Raw genomic sequence first — 14,652 nt, 5'->3', positions numbered from 1 at the left:
TTACTGAGATGAGAATGCTCATTTCCACTGATGTATGACGTGCAAAATCTGGTATTCGGACCATATATTTATGTAGACTTCATATAGGTAAAAGATTGAGTGAAAATTTAAGGTTTATTTAAGATTTAAAAAAGCCATTACTTAGCAAATCTCTTAATTTTGCCTATTACAGGCATTACCAATCCATAAATAAGGAAACAATAACATTTTTCTGGATAATTCCCAACTTAGACTGCTACCGAGGGTAACCCCCAGGAAGGAGACTTCGTTGCTCAGGGAAATCGTTGTATTAATTGTAACAATTAAAATCATATTTGATTCTACACTTCTCTCGGCGAACAACTTTAGAAAAATCTTCTCGGGATACCGTGCGGGTTAGATTACTTAAGAGGGCCGACGTTCAGGGTACCGACTCGCTACCCATTCTCACGGCTTCTAAGAACATTTGGAATGTTTTTTCGGAGTTTTTAAGAGGATGTGGCGGTGCTTATCATATCAAAGAGTGTTGATGTATGCTCCAGCATTTTGTGGAAGGATAGTGAATGCCTGTGCTGTCCTGCGCAACATGCACATTCATCATCGCCTTCCCCTGGATATAGAAGAAAATGAAATTGCTGCACACCTAAACATCAGTAGTGGACAGCTTCACATAGCAGTTAATGCTGCTGAAGAAGTCGGAGGGCCAAGAGCTATTGCAAGGCGTGTGCAGCAAAGGTATCACTTGTACTAATTCTCAGTAGCCGTGAGAATGGGTATCGAGTCGGTACCCAAAACGTCGGTGCTCTTAAGTAATCTAACCCACGCGGTATCCCGAGAAGATTTTTCTAATTAAAATCATCTTCAAAGGAGATCATGGAGTAAACATATGGAAATAACAAAGAACGGATGAAAATAGTATTTCTCAACTCTTCTTGTTGGCCCTGCTTCTCTGCCAGTCACTTCATTGGAAGACCAGATCTGCAAATATAAATCAAAATATGTGTTTAGAATAAAGACCATCAAAATTTCAAGACATCAATAACCTCAATGATTATCCAACAGACTAGTTGCTATTCATTAACATTGAAATCAAAAAGTAAAGGAGCTATCACAAAATATCACTTGTATTTACTATGCTATAAAAAGCAGTTATTATCAGTGCAATTGCAAGTCACATTATTTCTCACAAATTCACTCATGTCTGAGAATGTTACCATAATTGTGCATGAAGTATCAGTTTGAAGTCCATATATTTTACAACTAAATGGCATGATTTTCCAAGTCTGGAGTCACTAATTATATACGTAGAAATAAAAAGTAGACATCACTTGTACGACATAAAAATCAAAACCCCAGTTGTTAAGTCATGATTTGACGAATATGATATAAATAAGGTGTAAAAAACAATTGGATAATCTCAAAAGGAGAGAAATACCTTAGTTCTCTTCTCCATCTGGGAGATGAGGATATCTTTGCTGCATTACTCTTTGCTGCACACGCCTTGCAATAGCTCTTGGCCCTCCGACTTCTTCAGCAGCATTAACTGCTATGTTAAGCTGTCCACCTCTGACGTTTCGGTGTGCAGCAATATCATTTTCTTCTATATCCAGGGGAAGGCGATGACGAATGCGCATGTTGTGCAGGACAGCACAGGCATTCACTATCCTTCCACAAAATGCTGGAGCATACATCAACACTCTTTGATATGATAAGCACCGCCACATCCCCTTAAAAACTCCGAAAAAACGTTCCACAACATTCCTGGCCTTGCACAGGTCTTCATTGTATTGGAACTGCCTTGTACCAGGTGGATAGTTTGGCAGTGGAGTAAGGAGCCATGGCTCAAGGGGATAGCCAGCATCACCTATAATCAATTGTTCTTTTTATGCAAATGAAATCTATAAAAATATTCAAAAGGAGAAACAGTCCAAGAATTATGACATACCTATCAACCATAGGTGCCTCTCACCAGCTCCATAATTTTGTTCCATCACCTGCCGAATGGGAGATACGCTCCATATATACGCATCATTGCGAGCCCCAGGGTACCTGGCATTTATATTTAATACCTTAAGTGTTGGATCCACCACCTGCAAAAAGTGCATTATGTTCATAAAGTAGACTGAATTAAACATGGACCTTTTATAGGAAAAAGTAATATCTGAAATTATTCCTTGCCAGAGCAGAAGAGGCAATAAAAATATGATTGCTTAATAAAGGAATACTCACCGCTTGCACATTTAAACTGTGATTTTGATGGTGGTTTACAAATGCCTCCTCGTGGTCTACTGGTGCAATTATATTAATGTATGTACAGTCAATGGCACCCAAAGTACCCTCAAAAGGCTGTGGAGCATTCCTAAATTTTAGTCTCGCAGCCTGCCTATCTTCCCGAGAAACAGGAAATTTCACCCACGGCCGCAGCAAACGTTGATTTATTAAGTCGGTGACTGAGTGTAGGCATCGACTCACCGTAGATGGACTCACACAGAAGTCAAAGCGATCTCCTGTTGTTCTCTGGTAACTGCCGTGCGCGTAAAAATTGACTGCAACCAGAACCTGCAATTCATAAACACGTACGTCTTGATGAAAACGCATAAATAATATAATCGTATGTACCGATGAAGGCAGAAACATTCGTTTGCCGAGATGTTACTTTAACAATATAAATAACATAAAATAGCGGCTGGCTGTTGTCTACAAGTATACTAAGGAATGTGAGACTATTTATTAATAGCTTACCTGAATTTCGGGGGAAAGTCCAGTGCTACGCTGACGTATCAAAAAAGGCCTCAATGAGTCCGTAATCATTAGCGACAATTCGGGACTTATTCTAAAGGATCGCCGAAATTCAGCATCGGGTAAATCATATGGATTTTGTGCATCCCTCAGTCGTCTCCTTTGCACCCGACGTTCCATCATGTTTACTCTCTCTTCGAGGAGCATTAGCTCCCAAGCTAGGAAGTGAAGAGCCATCGACACTATTGATAGAATAAATAATTGTCGCATTATAACGGGAATGTATATATAATATTAAAAAGCTAGTGGCCTTACCTTAATTAAGTTAAGGCCACTAAGAGTATGGCCTAATGGGTAGATTAAGATTAATCTACCCATTTTTAGCACATAATAGTACAGCTTTCACTGTAAATGACACTTAAGCACAGACTAAACATATTAGACTTACCTATGCTTAGACTGTGACTTAAGACTAGAAAAGGATTACATAGCAATTGATTATTACTTACAGGTTTTATTGTTGGACAAGTATGCAGTTCACGTTTTAGATAATCTTGGCAAGAATCTTATAAATCTTGTGGTTATATTGCTGAATAATGAAATCGTAAACACCAGTCAACGCGTGACAACTGACTGAAAAGTAATATGGCGGACGTCGATAAGCTTAAGACGGGCTCCCAAGTCCCCGGATAGGCTATCGACATTTTTCGTTAGTGCTACCGAGAAAATATCGTTAAGCGAGCATAGAGAAAGCCAATTGTCGTTAGTTAAGATTTTCGATAAGCTAACGACGTAGCAACGGCGGTAAGACTTGCTATCGAGTTAGAGAAAGCCCCTACTGGGTTCAACAGTCGAAGCAGGCTGTTTTAGCAGTAGCACCAAAAGGATTATTCGCGGCTAATTTCAACAAATAAGAGTCTCAAGAGTGCCAATACGATTCATATAGAAAAACAAAAGAATTGACAGTTGCGCAGGATAAATAATTTCATCTTTTTCTTAATAAGAAAATTATATGAAATTTTGCCTAACCAATGATCCAAGAAGTAAATTGATAACTAGCAATATGTAATTATATTCTTTGCCGTCGTAGATAAATCAACATTTTCCGCTTGCGATACATACACAGCCATCGGCTCCTATTACGTTCCAAGTTGAACTGCTTCAATATCACTAACATGTTGAATCAAGACCTCAATCGATTCTTACCGTCTTCCCTGCTTGCGCTTGCTTCTCAGTCACTGACTACCCGTACTAGTCGCGCGTAATACCTAGTTGACTGCTATAGGAGTCAACTTCGACATTTAAACCCAGCTGTGAAGCCATGGAGAGGGAGAGAAAGAAATTATTTTCGACTTCGCTTCTAGTAGTAAACTTCCAAGTGTCACGGAGTGAAGTCTTGTGCCTCTGAAGTTTCACTTCGCTGGGAGAATCGGTAATGGTAAAATCATTTGCCTCTAACCTTGCGCTTGTTTAATTGTTGCAGCTTCAGAACTAGCTTCTTCAATTCTTTTCAAAACACAAAATTAAGTCTTTCATATTAAGTGGAAGAAGTGTTGGATAAAATACTGGGTTTTTTAAAAAACGAAATACAGGGGTTTTGCAATATTGTGATGATTGAATTGATTGCGAGTGCAGGAGAAGGAATTTTGGACGGTTTAGTTGGACAACCTTGGCATGGGAAGAGAAAATTATCAAGGTGAACGATGAATAGCCTTTTTTTTATAAACAATCAAAATATAAAATTACAGTTACAAAAACTGCGCTGACAGCTAGAGTGAAAATAAATAAATAATACTTTTGTTACTAATTTTGGAAGTTGTGATACGATTAGAAAGAGTAAAGTGAGAAAATAAAGTTGGGAAGAGGAGCTTATCAAAAATATTTTATTACATACTATAGGATAAAACATCTTAAATTAAGGAGCAGAAATCCAAATGATGAGAAATATTACGACATAAATGGCTGTGTGAAATATTTTATTAAATTACATTTGGGATACATTATATCTTCGCTCCCTTTTCCACTATCGCCTTGCTAATATGAGCAGCTTCTCTTATATCTTCAAGGCAAAGCCTTTTGCCGTGCCTAGGTAGGACTATTTCTGGCAACAAGCATTCCGTGAAGAATCTATAACAGAAAATTAGATGTAATTGTGCCAGATTTCAATTCTATTGGATATTCAGTAAAAGTTTAAAAAATTACTTTGTGAGCTTTGGCTCCACTTCCTTCATCCACCATTCATTGTTGGGCGAAATTAACTCTAATTCGCGGCTCCAACCTTTCGTGTACACAAAAAAAAGGCATCTGGCCCTTTTAGTCATCCTTAGCTGACTTTGCACCTGATAAAAATAATTGTGCGTCTCTCTGAGGATATATTTCCCCTCTTTTAGCTGCACATAGGGAAGCTGTAATGATAATGATTTATGTAAATAATTTGGGTGAATCTATTCACTGCATATACTATTTGGTTATATTCAAAACGCTGTGTCGTGTTGTGATATTCGCTCGATAAATTTGGCAGTATCAACAGCAGAAAATCAAAATTAAGGGGCCTTCGAAATAAGTTTTCGGTAAGCAAGTAGACTCGCGTTAAATAAAAAATATGAGTGAAATTACAAATCTATAAATGGAAATTAGTTAAATGCATAAATTAGTTAAATTAATAAATGGAAAAAAAACACATTTCATATATTTAGCTGCATATGCTACTATTTATAACCTTTTTTGCATTAAAAGCTTCTTCAAATGTTGGATAGGAGGCAGCGGTGACACCAGGACACTTCACTTCTAACACAGTATCGCTTCCAATCAGACCGTCTAATAGAGAAAATTAAATGGATAGACTGAGTTTACATTAGGTAAATTGTAATATAAGAGGTTTGTCTGAATGATTTACAGAAAGCATTGATATTACCTGGACTAGCCGAAAGATATGGAAATTCCTCATCAACATATAAACCGCTGGGTTCCACCTTGTACCCCATGCATCGGAAGTGGTCTTTCGCTTTCTCCTCCATGTTTCTTCAATTCATCATGTCCGGAGTGCATACGGATCCGTATAGAATGGAATGCACAAGCCTTTTACAGGAGGTGTATGGTCGCATATGGCAAACCTCTCCGTGATTGGAAGCGGACAATCTTTTCCGACGCTCCGTCATCCAAATACTTCTGTCTACTTGAACCGTTGTAGACTTCTGCAGTTTTAATCTATCCTCTGCGGTCATTATGCTTAATTGTTCAATGAAATCGCCCTTCATGCGTTCCAATAACTCTAATGGCTCTGGCGCATCATCATCCACCATCCCGTAATCTTTATCAGGCCCAGCTCTTTTTGCTCCTGTTTTCAATTTCTTTTTACTTTGCAGCCCTTGCGCTCTTCGTTTCCTCATTCTCTTGGTCTGCCTCATATTTTTATCCTCAAATGTTTTGGTGTATTTTCCTGGGATAAAAAAAGATCCACAGTCAACATTCCAAAAAAATAAAATCTACTTTTCTATGCCTTCATTCCTCTCTATTCATAAATTACTGTTATGGTTATGATAATGACTTACCAGGACTGTAACCACCCGTTGTTGCCTTGTGAATCTTCCCTTGAAAATGGCAAGAGGAATTCAGGGATACGACTGCAGAATGACATCGGGTTCCAAATGACTTGCTTTTAGCATAGTTAATGCGTTTACCATTTAAATATTTTGCAGCTACGCTGTTCAAGGTTTCGCACATACTATTAGTAGCGCGAAAGATCAAACTTCTTGAATTATTTGTCATCTTCTCAATCAATTTCTGTATTGGGGTCCACATATTAGCAGCTATGAAGTCTGGCACTAAGTTCACCTCATCCTCTTTCCCGTCTGGCCCTTTACAAAAGTAATCGGCGCATCGATCATGCTGCCCGAACACATGGCTAGGACAGTTGATGATGTCGTTACGAAGTGCCATTATTCGGTTTTGCATGGACATACCTGTTAAAATAAATTAAAGTTAATCACGCGTATTTTATCGTCTCATATGCCACAAATAACCTCTAATTTTAATACCTTTCTGATTTTTCCAGTGTATACTAGCACAGGAAATAGCTGTGCGAATCTTCAGGACGTTTGCATCCAGTTCATGACGAAGGTGGGCTGGGTATTGCGTGTTATTCTTAATTTTGCGCATATTGTTGCAGAAGTTCCGTAGAAGGTGGCTTATGCATTCAATTTTTTCCACGGGCATTGAATTTCCGTATGGGCTGGTCTCCAGTAAGCGTCTGTGGACACTACTGTCTCCGTCACCTAATATAAACAAGATAAGAGTTGGACCTCTTTAACTGTTTGGAATCTTCTCTAGTTCTCTTTGAGCAATTGAATTTAAATACAGGGAGCGAACCTATTATTTGGTGAAATATAAGATTATGCACCGATTCACTCTTTGCGAAACCTTCTGTAATTATGTCAGCTTCCATGCTGGTCGAGCTTCCATCCCAATGTTTAGCACATTTAACCTTGTGAGCTGGGTCTACAGGTTCGTTTCGTGCCTCCCTCAAAGGGCAATAGCTGCAGTACTTATTTCTTACTCCCAGAAATAACACCTTTTTTGTTCGTGCACCAACTATGGCCGCCTAAAATGAAACATTCATCTTAAAATTGTATTAATACCATTACTCTTTTCTACTGATTAATTTTTTCCAGCAGGGAATTTTGCCTGCCTATTAGATATAACATGTAAGTGCACTATTTTATAAGCAATATGAAAAGCATCTGGTTAGGTAGCCAACCTCGGAAATATTTTTCTTATTGATTAAAAATTGCACGAGGCGTAAATACTTATAATTTATTAAAAATAGGTTAGCCTATCTTAAACCCATACTTAAATAATTTATAGGTACCTAATATTGACTCCTTACCTGCCCCGATAGTGAGTCATACTTCGTTTTATAACTTCGCTTGCCCCACATACCATCAGCGATGACCGTGTTTACAGGTCTACCCTCTTTGTCAAATGACCCCTCCTCTAAGGCAATTCTTCTTTCCTCCTGCCCTGCTGTGGCCATCTCCTGCGATGCAACACTATATATAATATCTCCCAGCTTATCTTCATATTTTGCATATGTTTTGGCGGTCATTCAATGCATGTTGAGTGCTGCACAAAGGGGGCTTAGATTTGAGTAGCCGCCGCCACCAGCAATTGTTCCTGTTACTGCAGCATCGTTCACGTCCATCACAGTGCCAGAATCATCCTGACTGTGGATCACTGTCTCCTTCCCGCACATTTTACACTGAAACTTCCAGTGACAGAGGAGACCAGTCATCCATTCGCCTACGTATTCACAGTCCATAAATGAGCATCCTAACTGGTGTTTATCTGAAAAGATCTGGGAAAACATGTAGAAATGCTGGACTATACTACGGCTCCTGTCATGAAGAGGATCCAGCCCTGATTCTTCACTCTCAATGATTGACGCTTGAGACCTGCAAAAACATTTCAAACAAAAAATATAAACGCCTCCTTCACGCAGGTATCCAACAACTATTCATGGTACTAGGATAATCACCTTTGGTGCGATTCAAACGGTTTGATAGGAGATACGTCCATCGGCATGCCCATATCATATTCGTCGACGTTGGATTGTCTCCCGAGACGAGGAGTGGAAGCTCCCCCCATTTCAAACGCCTTGCGGCGTGGGGTGCAGTTTGCCTTTGCAAGAAAGATGGTATCTTCTGCCGGACTTAACCCCTTGCCTTTTATTTCTTTTCGTCCCTCATCCTTGGATACGCTAAAAAATGTAACGATATCAAATAAATAAGAACATGTTTCCCTGAAATGGCAATAACTAATAGTATTCTTTTCACAGGAGATATAAATACCGCATCCGGCCACCGCTATATACATTCTCAGCCTACCTTGTGGATATTTCAATGAAATCCGAAGCAGAAGCATCACTGTCCTTTGCCAGAACAGGACAGTTTCTTGGTATATTCCCCTCTTGTTGTACTTTACGATGATTAGCATACCACAAGCTAGAACCAAAAAATAACATTTGAAATGGTGTCATTCTCACGCTGAATACATAAAAATAGTCTTCTTCTTTTATTCTTTGCATTGTAGATTGTTCTTTCATCCTTCTCTCGGAACACAGAATATCTTCAATGCTCCTATTGCTTTTCTATTATTAAGATCATTTATCCTACAAAAAGTCAGTCTACCAGTGAATACCTTAGATATTCGTTAGATGAAGTGGGGTGAAAAACCGGAGGGACCCCTTCCGAAACAAATAAAGCGGTTTTTGTTTACATCAAGTGATTGGATCAGCATAGTTAATTTTACATTGATTTGTTGATAATACGAAAATTTGTCGTCGATAATTTGTTGTTACATGCATTTAATTAATGTGGAAAGCAACTTTGCATACTGTAAAAAAGGGCTTCTTGAACCCTGTGGGCTAACTTGAGCCCAAAACTGAAAAATGAAGTATGGTTTTTTCGCTCTCTCAACATCAGTGTAGCGACGTAATTCAGTGATTTGCTGGTAGGCTTAGGCATTAGGTAGACAATACTTCGAGTCTAGGAGGTTAGGGAAGTCACCGCCGAGAGCAGTACTGGTTATATAACTTACCTACTCTCGTGTTTGTTATTTATTTCACTCTGCAAACTTTCGTCTGTATAGACATCAGGAATAGCTAAAACTGGAGATAAGTGCATATATTTCATACTAGGTTTTTTTGGCAAAGCAAATAGAGACCGTTTTATGCCCTAAATAGCTCATTAACTGTACAGTATGTTGGTAAGTAGAACTAGTACACATTTTCGAAAAATTCGGGCCACTTGAGCCCAGCCTGCTAACCCACTGCTACTTTTCTTGCTCTTCAGTCTATACAGAGTTTGGGCTCAAGTTCCCCACAACAATTTAGACACTCTTTTAATGTTTAAGGACTGTGCCACCAATTACCAGCTTCTTTAAGAAACAGGAAGGGAAGAAGGTGGTAACAGTATACAATCTTACTTCACACCTCAGTATCAATTTCATTCATTTTTGTGATGCATACTTCGTTTGTCTCCCCCATAAGTCATCCTACCTCACTCAACTACTGGATGTTGGGTATTTTTCGCCACTCAAAATGAAGTGGAAGGGCCTTCTTGACCGATGGAAAGAATAAGGTGCCGGTAACAGGATCGGTGCTTCCAAAGAATCAGTTCCCAACGCTGTTGCGCTCTGTTTTAGATTAAATTGGTGCAAAAATATAAAGCAACCCATACGCAGGCAAGAAAGCTTGAGTAGTGCCTGTAAGCGAAATTCAGAATACAAGCCATTTGCCAAATCAATAAAAATCTAGAGCAAATGCAGAATTTTCTATGATTGAGAATGCATTTCTTCAATGACTGCAAGAGAAGAGAGGTGAGTTAGTTACACCTCACTCTACTTAGAAGAAAAGAACTCCAAGTTTCACCTGGATAAAGTGTAAGAGTGCCGATGCTGGACGACTATTTTAGCTTTCCAATTTAGGGTGACGCTGACAGCAAAGAACGATAAAAAGGTAGATGAATGAAAGAAAAACCTCGCAAGATGGCTGTAATTTCATTTGAATATAATTTTTAATGCGGAATTCAGATGAGTTATCAGCTGGCTAAGTCCTTTGCATTTATTACTTGCGAGTGAACATTCACATCCTTATAAACTCCCGTGAAAAACCGTGTATCGTGCGTCATTTGTTTTCAATACGATGCAGAGATGCAGAATCCTTCTAACTAACAATAAGCGGGTGGAAGTGTCATGGTGCTCTGATATCTTAGAGCTGCGATGATCAAGGAGTCTCTCCTCAATATGGATGAGCTGTACACAGGTCAGCAGCATGGGGATGCGACGACAGGCAACGGAAAAACCCCGCAGTGAAGATCCAAGACAAAAGTATCTTTAGAAAAACAGCGATAGATGAAATAGGAATTCTTTGGATACAAAATTGTCCGGAATCGTCCCACCATATGATTTACGGTAGGAACAGAGTTGCAATGAGGTGCGAAGAGTTTCCAAAAATGAATACGGGACTGAAGGAAGAGGAATGTGGAGATAATGAATATAACGGCTATGTGAATAAAAGAAAAGGACAATGAGTGCGAATCATGATAAAAAACGAAGGCTTGTATTGATAAAGTATTATAGGGAATGGATATAGTGATAGACATTTCAATAGACTTACTTACTAAAAAGCTACTTGCCATCCAGATGCATGAACACGCCAGGTAGTGGCAGTAGAGGAGAAGAAGTGAAGGAAATGTTCGATAAAATAGAAAGTTTATCAAAGAACAAAAGATATGGATGTGGCCATTTTGCTATGAGCCATTGGAATAAGTGAGCAGAATTAGTTTTATGTGGCTTCCGAACGATGATAGATTTAGTGATTATGTGTTATTATTTGAGGAATATGAGATGTGACTAAAGAGAATTAAGAGAGATAATATGGTGAAGATGAACTTTTAAGCTAAAGGTTTGACTAAGTAGAAGTTGTAAATATATGGAGACAGGAAATGAAAGATGTATTTACCGCATCAATGTGAACGGGCACTGGGAAAAAAACAAAGGAAGACGCTAGGTATCGGAATGGAAGACGAGAGAAGCAACCGAAGCATGGATTTAGACATGATGGATAAAACACAAGAAAGAAGGGAATGTAAAAAAATAAAAGAGAGAGAGGGAAAAAGATATATTTTAACTAAACAGTGAATTTTGAAGAGAAACGTATAAGATCAGGAAATTATGGTATGAGGGAATGTAAAACATTGAGCGATTATATCGTAGGAAAAGATGACTAACTATTCTATAAATAAATAAAAAATAGCCGGAATGGTTACAAATCATCTGAGTATTGTTTAGCACATATAGTTAAAAATTAAGAAGGAATTTGTGGGATATGTGGGTGTGGAGCAGAAAGTTAAATTTCAGTTGGAAAGACGAGAAAGATATTAAGCGATACCGCAGGAGTAAAATAGATGACTGATGAAGACAACCAAAACAAGGAAGTAAAGCTGGCTGGATCATGTGGATATCACTGAGATAGAAAACGGAAGAAAAGGACGGTTGATTTAGAATAGGAGACAAGAGTACGTGGGGATGAAGATAATGCACGAGACAGGATTATCAGGAGGGTATTCAACGAAACCTGACCTGCTAAACAGCTAACTATAATAGGTAAGATTGTATAATGATCAATTATTGCCTGTTTGAACAAATTCAGCAATTAATTAGCAGCATTTTCCGCCAAAAAATGTTACCGTCTGTTAAGTTTTATTTTTGTTAAGGGGGAAATTGTGCAGGTAAAGAGGATGCAGGATAATGCGGTGACTTACTTCCGTATTGCGATAGTCCTTCTCTTTTTCCTGTAACCCTTATCCTTTCGTTTCCCCATATCTTCAGCTCGCTTTCAGACACACAACCACTGAAACAGCAGATATTCAACTGACAGACACGACTGCTCTCTTTTACCGGATGCTCACGATAGGTGGAGAAAAGCGAAGAAGCTGAGAAGTCACGGCATTCGCACCTCAAACACAGGTGGGAGGGCGGGCTAGACAGCTGAGGGGAGTGTTCCTCCCCGCTTCTCATGCAGTAGCCTTTACACCCCGCAACTCGGGGAAGGCCAAGCGAATACCATTCGCTTTTCTTCGACCTCACCCCCCTCACCTTAAAACGATAGGTAACCAGATACTCGCCTCGTCTCGGCGCGTCGGCGATACGGGAGGGCGCGAGGTATCACTCCCCATTCCACTTTCTGCGACGTTGCCGTAGTTGGGAGAGCGGTGCGGGGTAAGGGGAAGTAAGAAATTCGAATTGGCCCGAATCACGTCCTTTGTCGCCGATTTGGGCCTGCAGTACTCGAGGGTTGAGACTTTTAAGGCCAAGCGAATTCACATAGAACTGTGGTTCTCAAGGTGGTTGTGGAAGAAAAGTGTAGCCACAGATAGACGGTTTAAAAATTCTTATGTTTTAGCTTGGAGGCAAGTTATAATTGACCAAAGTCCAACTTAATTTTCTCGATTACCTGAGGACATATTACAATTTATGTCTTTCCTAAATGTGTATACACGTCTTCTAAATACAATAAAGAAAACCGCAAGTCTCTATCTCTACTAGTTGTTCCGCAATTGAGTGGTATGTGAACTCTGGCAGGGGGAAAAAACGATCGGCTTCGGTCGCCCAGAGCGGCTCCCAGCGGTCACTACCATAACGCCTTAACGCTTAGAGGCAATTAAGCTGAGTGATGAAAAAACAATACCTACATAAAATGTTGCGATGTGAAAAGCTTAATTTCATCAAATAAAATCGCCGTAGGTAACGTATTGTTTTCATTCCTTCGAAAATGATGGATATATGCCTTCGTAGACTTTATCCGGAAGAATAAAATAAATGGAACGCTTGAAGACGGATGTATGAAGGAGAAGAATAACGGAGGTGTGAAGAGATGCAGGAGAATTGAGTGGAGAGCTGCGTCAGAGCAAACTTAGGATTGGTGATGATGGTGAACGGCATGGGCGTGAAGGGTCGGAGGTAGCGTGGAGGCGGGCTGCTCACATATCTCGTCAGGTGATCTTCCAGATGTCCCTCTCGTCCTTATCCGACAAGAGAGAGCAAAAAAACTCATCTGGAGGTGTGAGGAGAGGGCTTTTGTTATGTGCCTCCCACGTCCCGATAATGTGCAATAAAGGAGATGACATCGCCGATTGGATGGCTTTGGTGTAAAAAGAGCGGAATGTGATAAGGTGCTTTGAAGGGGGCGCCCAGCATTGCAGGGTGGCGCCATAAATTCAATAAAGCGCGCATTCTGCGGGACGCTCAAGTTTCCGTGGTGCGCGGAGACGGTTGCCGGTGTCATGTTATCTGGCGGGGACACAGGCGAGTCGGAGGAACGGAGAGGGGGGGTAGGGGGCTGGCCAATGAGACAACGAACGGCCTATGCAGGCAAATTGCTAAGCACACCTAGAAGCCTGATAGGCCAATTTTACGACCCTGAATATATCACCATCCAATATCTTCACATGGTTTTTTCCTTTTAACGTAATTAGCATCGGTTTTCATACTCTCAGCAGTTATCTCAATCTAGATTAAATTATTTTCGGTACCCTAAAAGTACGTAATGGACTTGTTAGATAAATAATTTCCACTGCTGAAGGATAGAGATACCTGATTTTTCCGCCTAGATTTATCGCTTGCATATGGAGCTAAATACTCGAGAAATACCTCCTTAACTGCTGCAGGAGAACCTATAGTTGATGATGTCACGGCCATCTGCCGTGAGGGTTACCGCTTCTCCTAGGGGTCGTGCATCAGACAGACAGTATCTATTACTGTAGACTTATGAGGGACCTCAACAACTCGGTGAAAGTTTCTCCATGAACGACTGAGTGTACCAGAGCCATAATGCCGTCACCAACTCATGGAAAAGGTGGCAGAAGTTTTCGATTTCATCTCTTTCCGAATTTTATTCATGAACTGCGATTTTTGGTTGTGAGCGAATAGAAAGACGCTGCCTTTGGTCATTATATCTTCGGGGTCTTTCGCCCTCAATTTTTTCACTTCCCATTCTACTAATTGGCTTCACTGGCGGGAATTCACGCAAATTATTCATCGGGTAAGAATTAAATTACATTTAACATAGTTATTTAATTGATAAAAAATACTATAAATAGGTTAAGTGGGTCATTTATGACTAATGGCCTTCCACATGAGCATTTAAAATCCGGGGTGCATAAGAATAGAGGCGTTTTCCATCGCAGGGAACGTTCTCCCTCACAGAGAAGAAGAAACTATAAATGGTGTTCCGGTCGTAAAGAACTCTTCATCGCGATGGCGCTGGTCCTCTTTCCGTTCACGAGGCTCTTCTGCCGCGCTGTGGTCTCCTCCAAATCCTCTGTTCCTCGTCGTCGTTTATTTTTTGCCGGTGGATGCCGTTCGCCGATGATGAAG

At 40.0% G+C, this 14,652-nt stretch overlaps 3 protein-coding genes and 1 long non-coding RNA gene across 4 annotated transcripts; all 4 read right to left on the bottom strand.

Moving 5' to 3' along the window:
- Positions 1-100: 100 nt before the first annotated feature.
- Positions 101-1,841, bottom strand: LOC124173730. Its single transcript, XR_006868723.1, has 2 exons — positions 1,415-1,841; positions 101-957 (listed from the first exon to the last, which is right to left on the bottom strand). It is a non-coding gene; the product is annotated as an uncharacterized LOC124173730 (long non-coding RNA).
- Positions 1,842-1,913: 72 nt separating this feature from the next.
- LOC124154092 (putative nuclease HARBI1) lies at positions 1,914-3,482 on the bottom strand. The gene is made up of 4 exons (XM_046527604.1): positions 3,228-3,482; positions 2,722-2,960; positions 2,209-2,538; positions 1,914-2,069 (listed from the first exon to the last, which is right to left on the bottom strand). The coding sequence occupies exons 2-4, from the start codon at positions 2,953-2,955 to the stop codon at positions 1,914-1,916; spliced, it is 720 nt and encodes a 239-aa protein (XP_046383560.1). The 5' UTR covers positions 2,956-2,960; positions 3,228-3,482.
- A 2,259-nt stretch (positions 3,483-5,741) lies between these two features.
- Positions 5,742-6,799, bottom strand: LOC124154083. Its single transcript, XM_046527596.1, has 2 exons — positions 6,270-6,799; positions 5,742-6,157 (listed from the first exon to the last, which is right to left on the bottom strand). Exons 1-2 carry the CDS (start codon positions 6,676-6,678, stop codon positions 5,742-5,744), a joined length of 825 nt encoding a protein of 274 aa, XP_046383552.1. The 5' UTR covers positions 6,679-6,799.
- A 766-nt stretch (positions 6,800-7,565) lies between these two features.
- Positions 7,566-8,442, bottom strand: LOC124173714. The gene is made up of 2 exons (XM_046553100.1): positions 8,252-8,442; positions 7,566-8,168 (listed from the first exon to the last, which is right to left on the bottom strand). Exons 1-2 carry the CDS (start codon positions 8,359-8,361, stop codon positions 7,823-7,825), a joined length of 456 nt encoding a protein of 151 aa, XP_046409056.1. The 5' UTR covers positions 8,362-8,442; the 3' UTR covers positions 7,566-7,822.
- Between the last annotated feature and the right edge of the window lie 6,210 nt (positions 8,443-14,652).

This window comes from Ischnura elegans, chromosome 1 (genome assembly GCF_921293095.1).
Source record: "Ischnura elegans chromosome 1, ioIscEleg1.1, whole genome shotgun sequence".
In the NCBI taxonomy this organism is placed as follows: Eukaryota; Metazoa; Arthropoda; class Insecta; order Odonata; family Coenagrionidae; genus Ischnura; species Ischnura elegans.
This window is presented reverse-complemented; position numbering and strand designations above follow the sequence as displayed.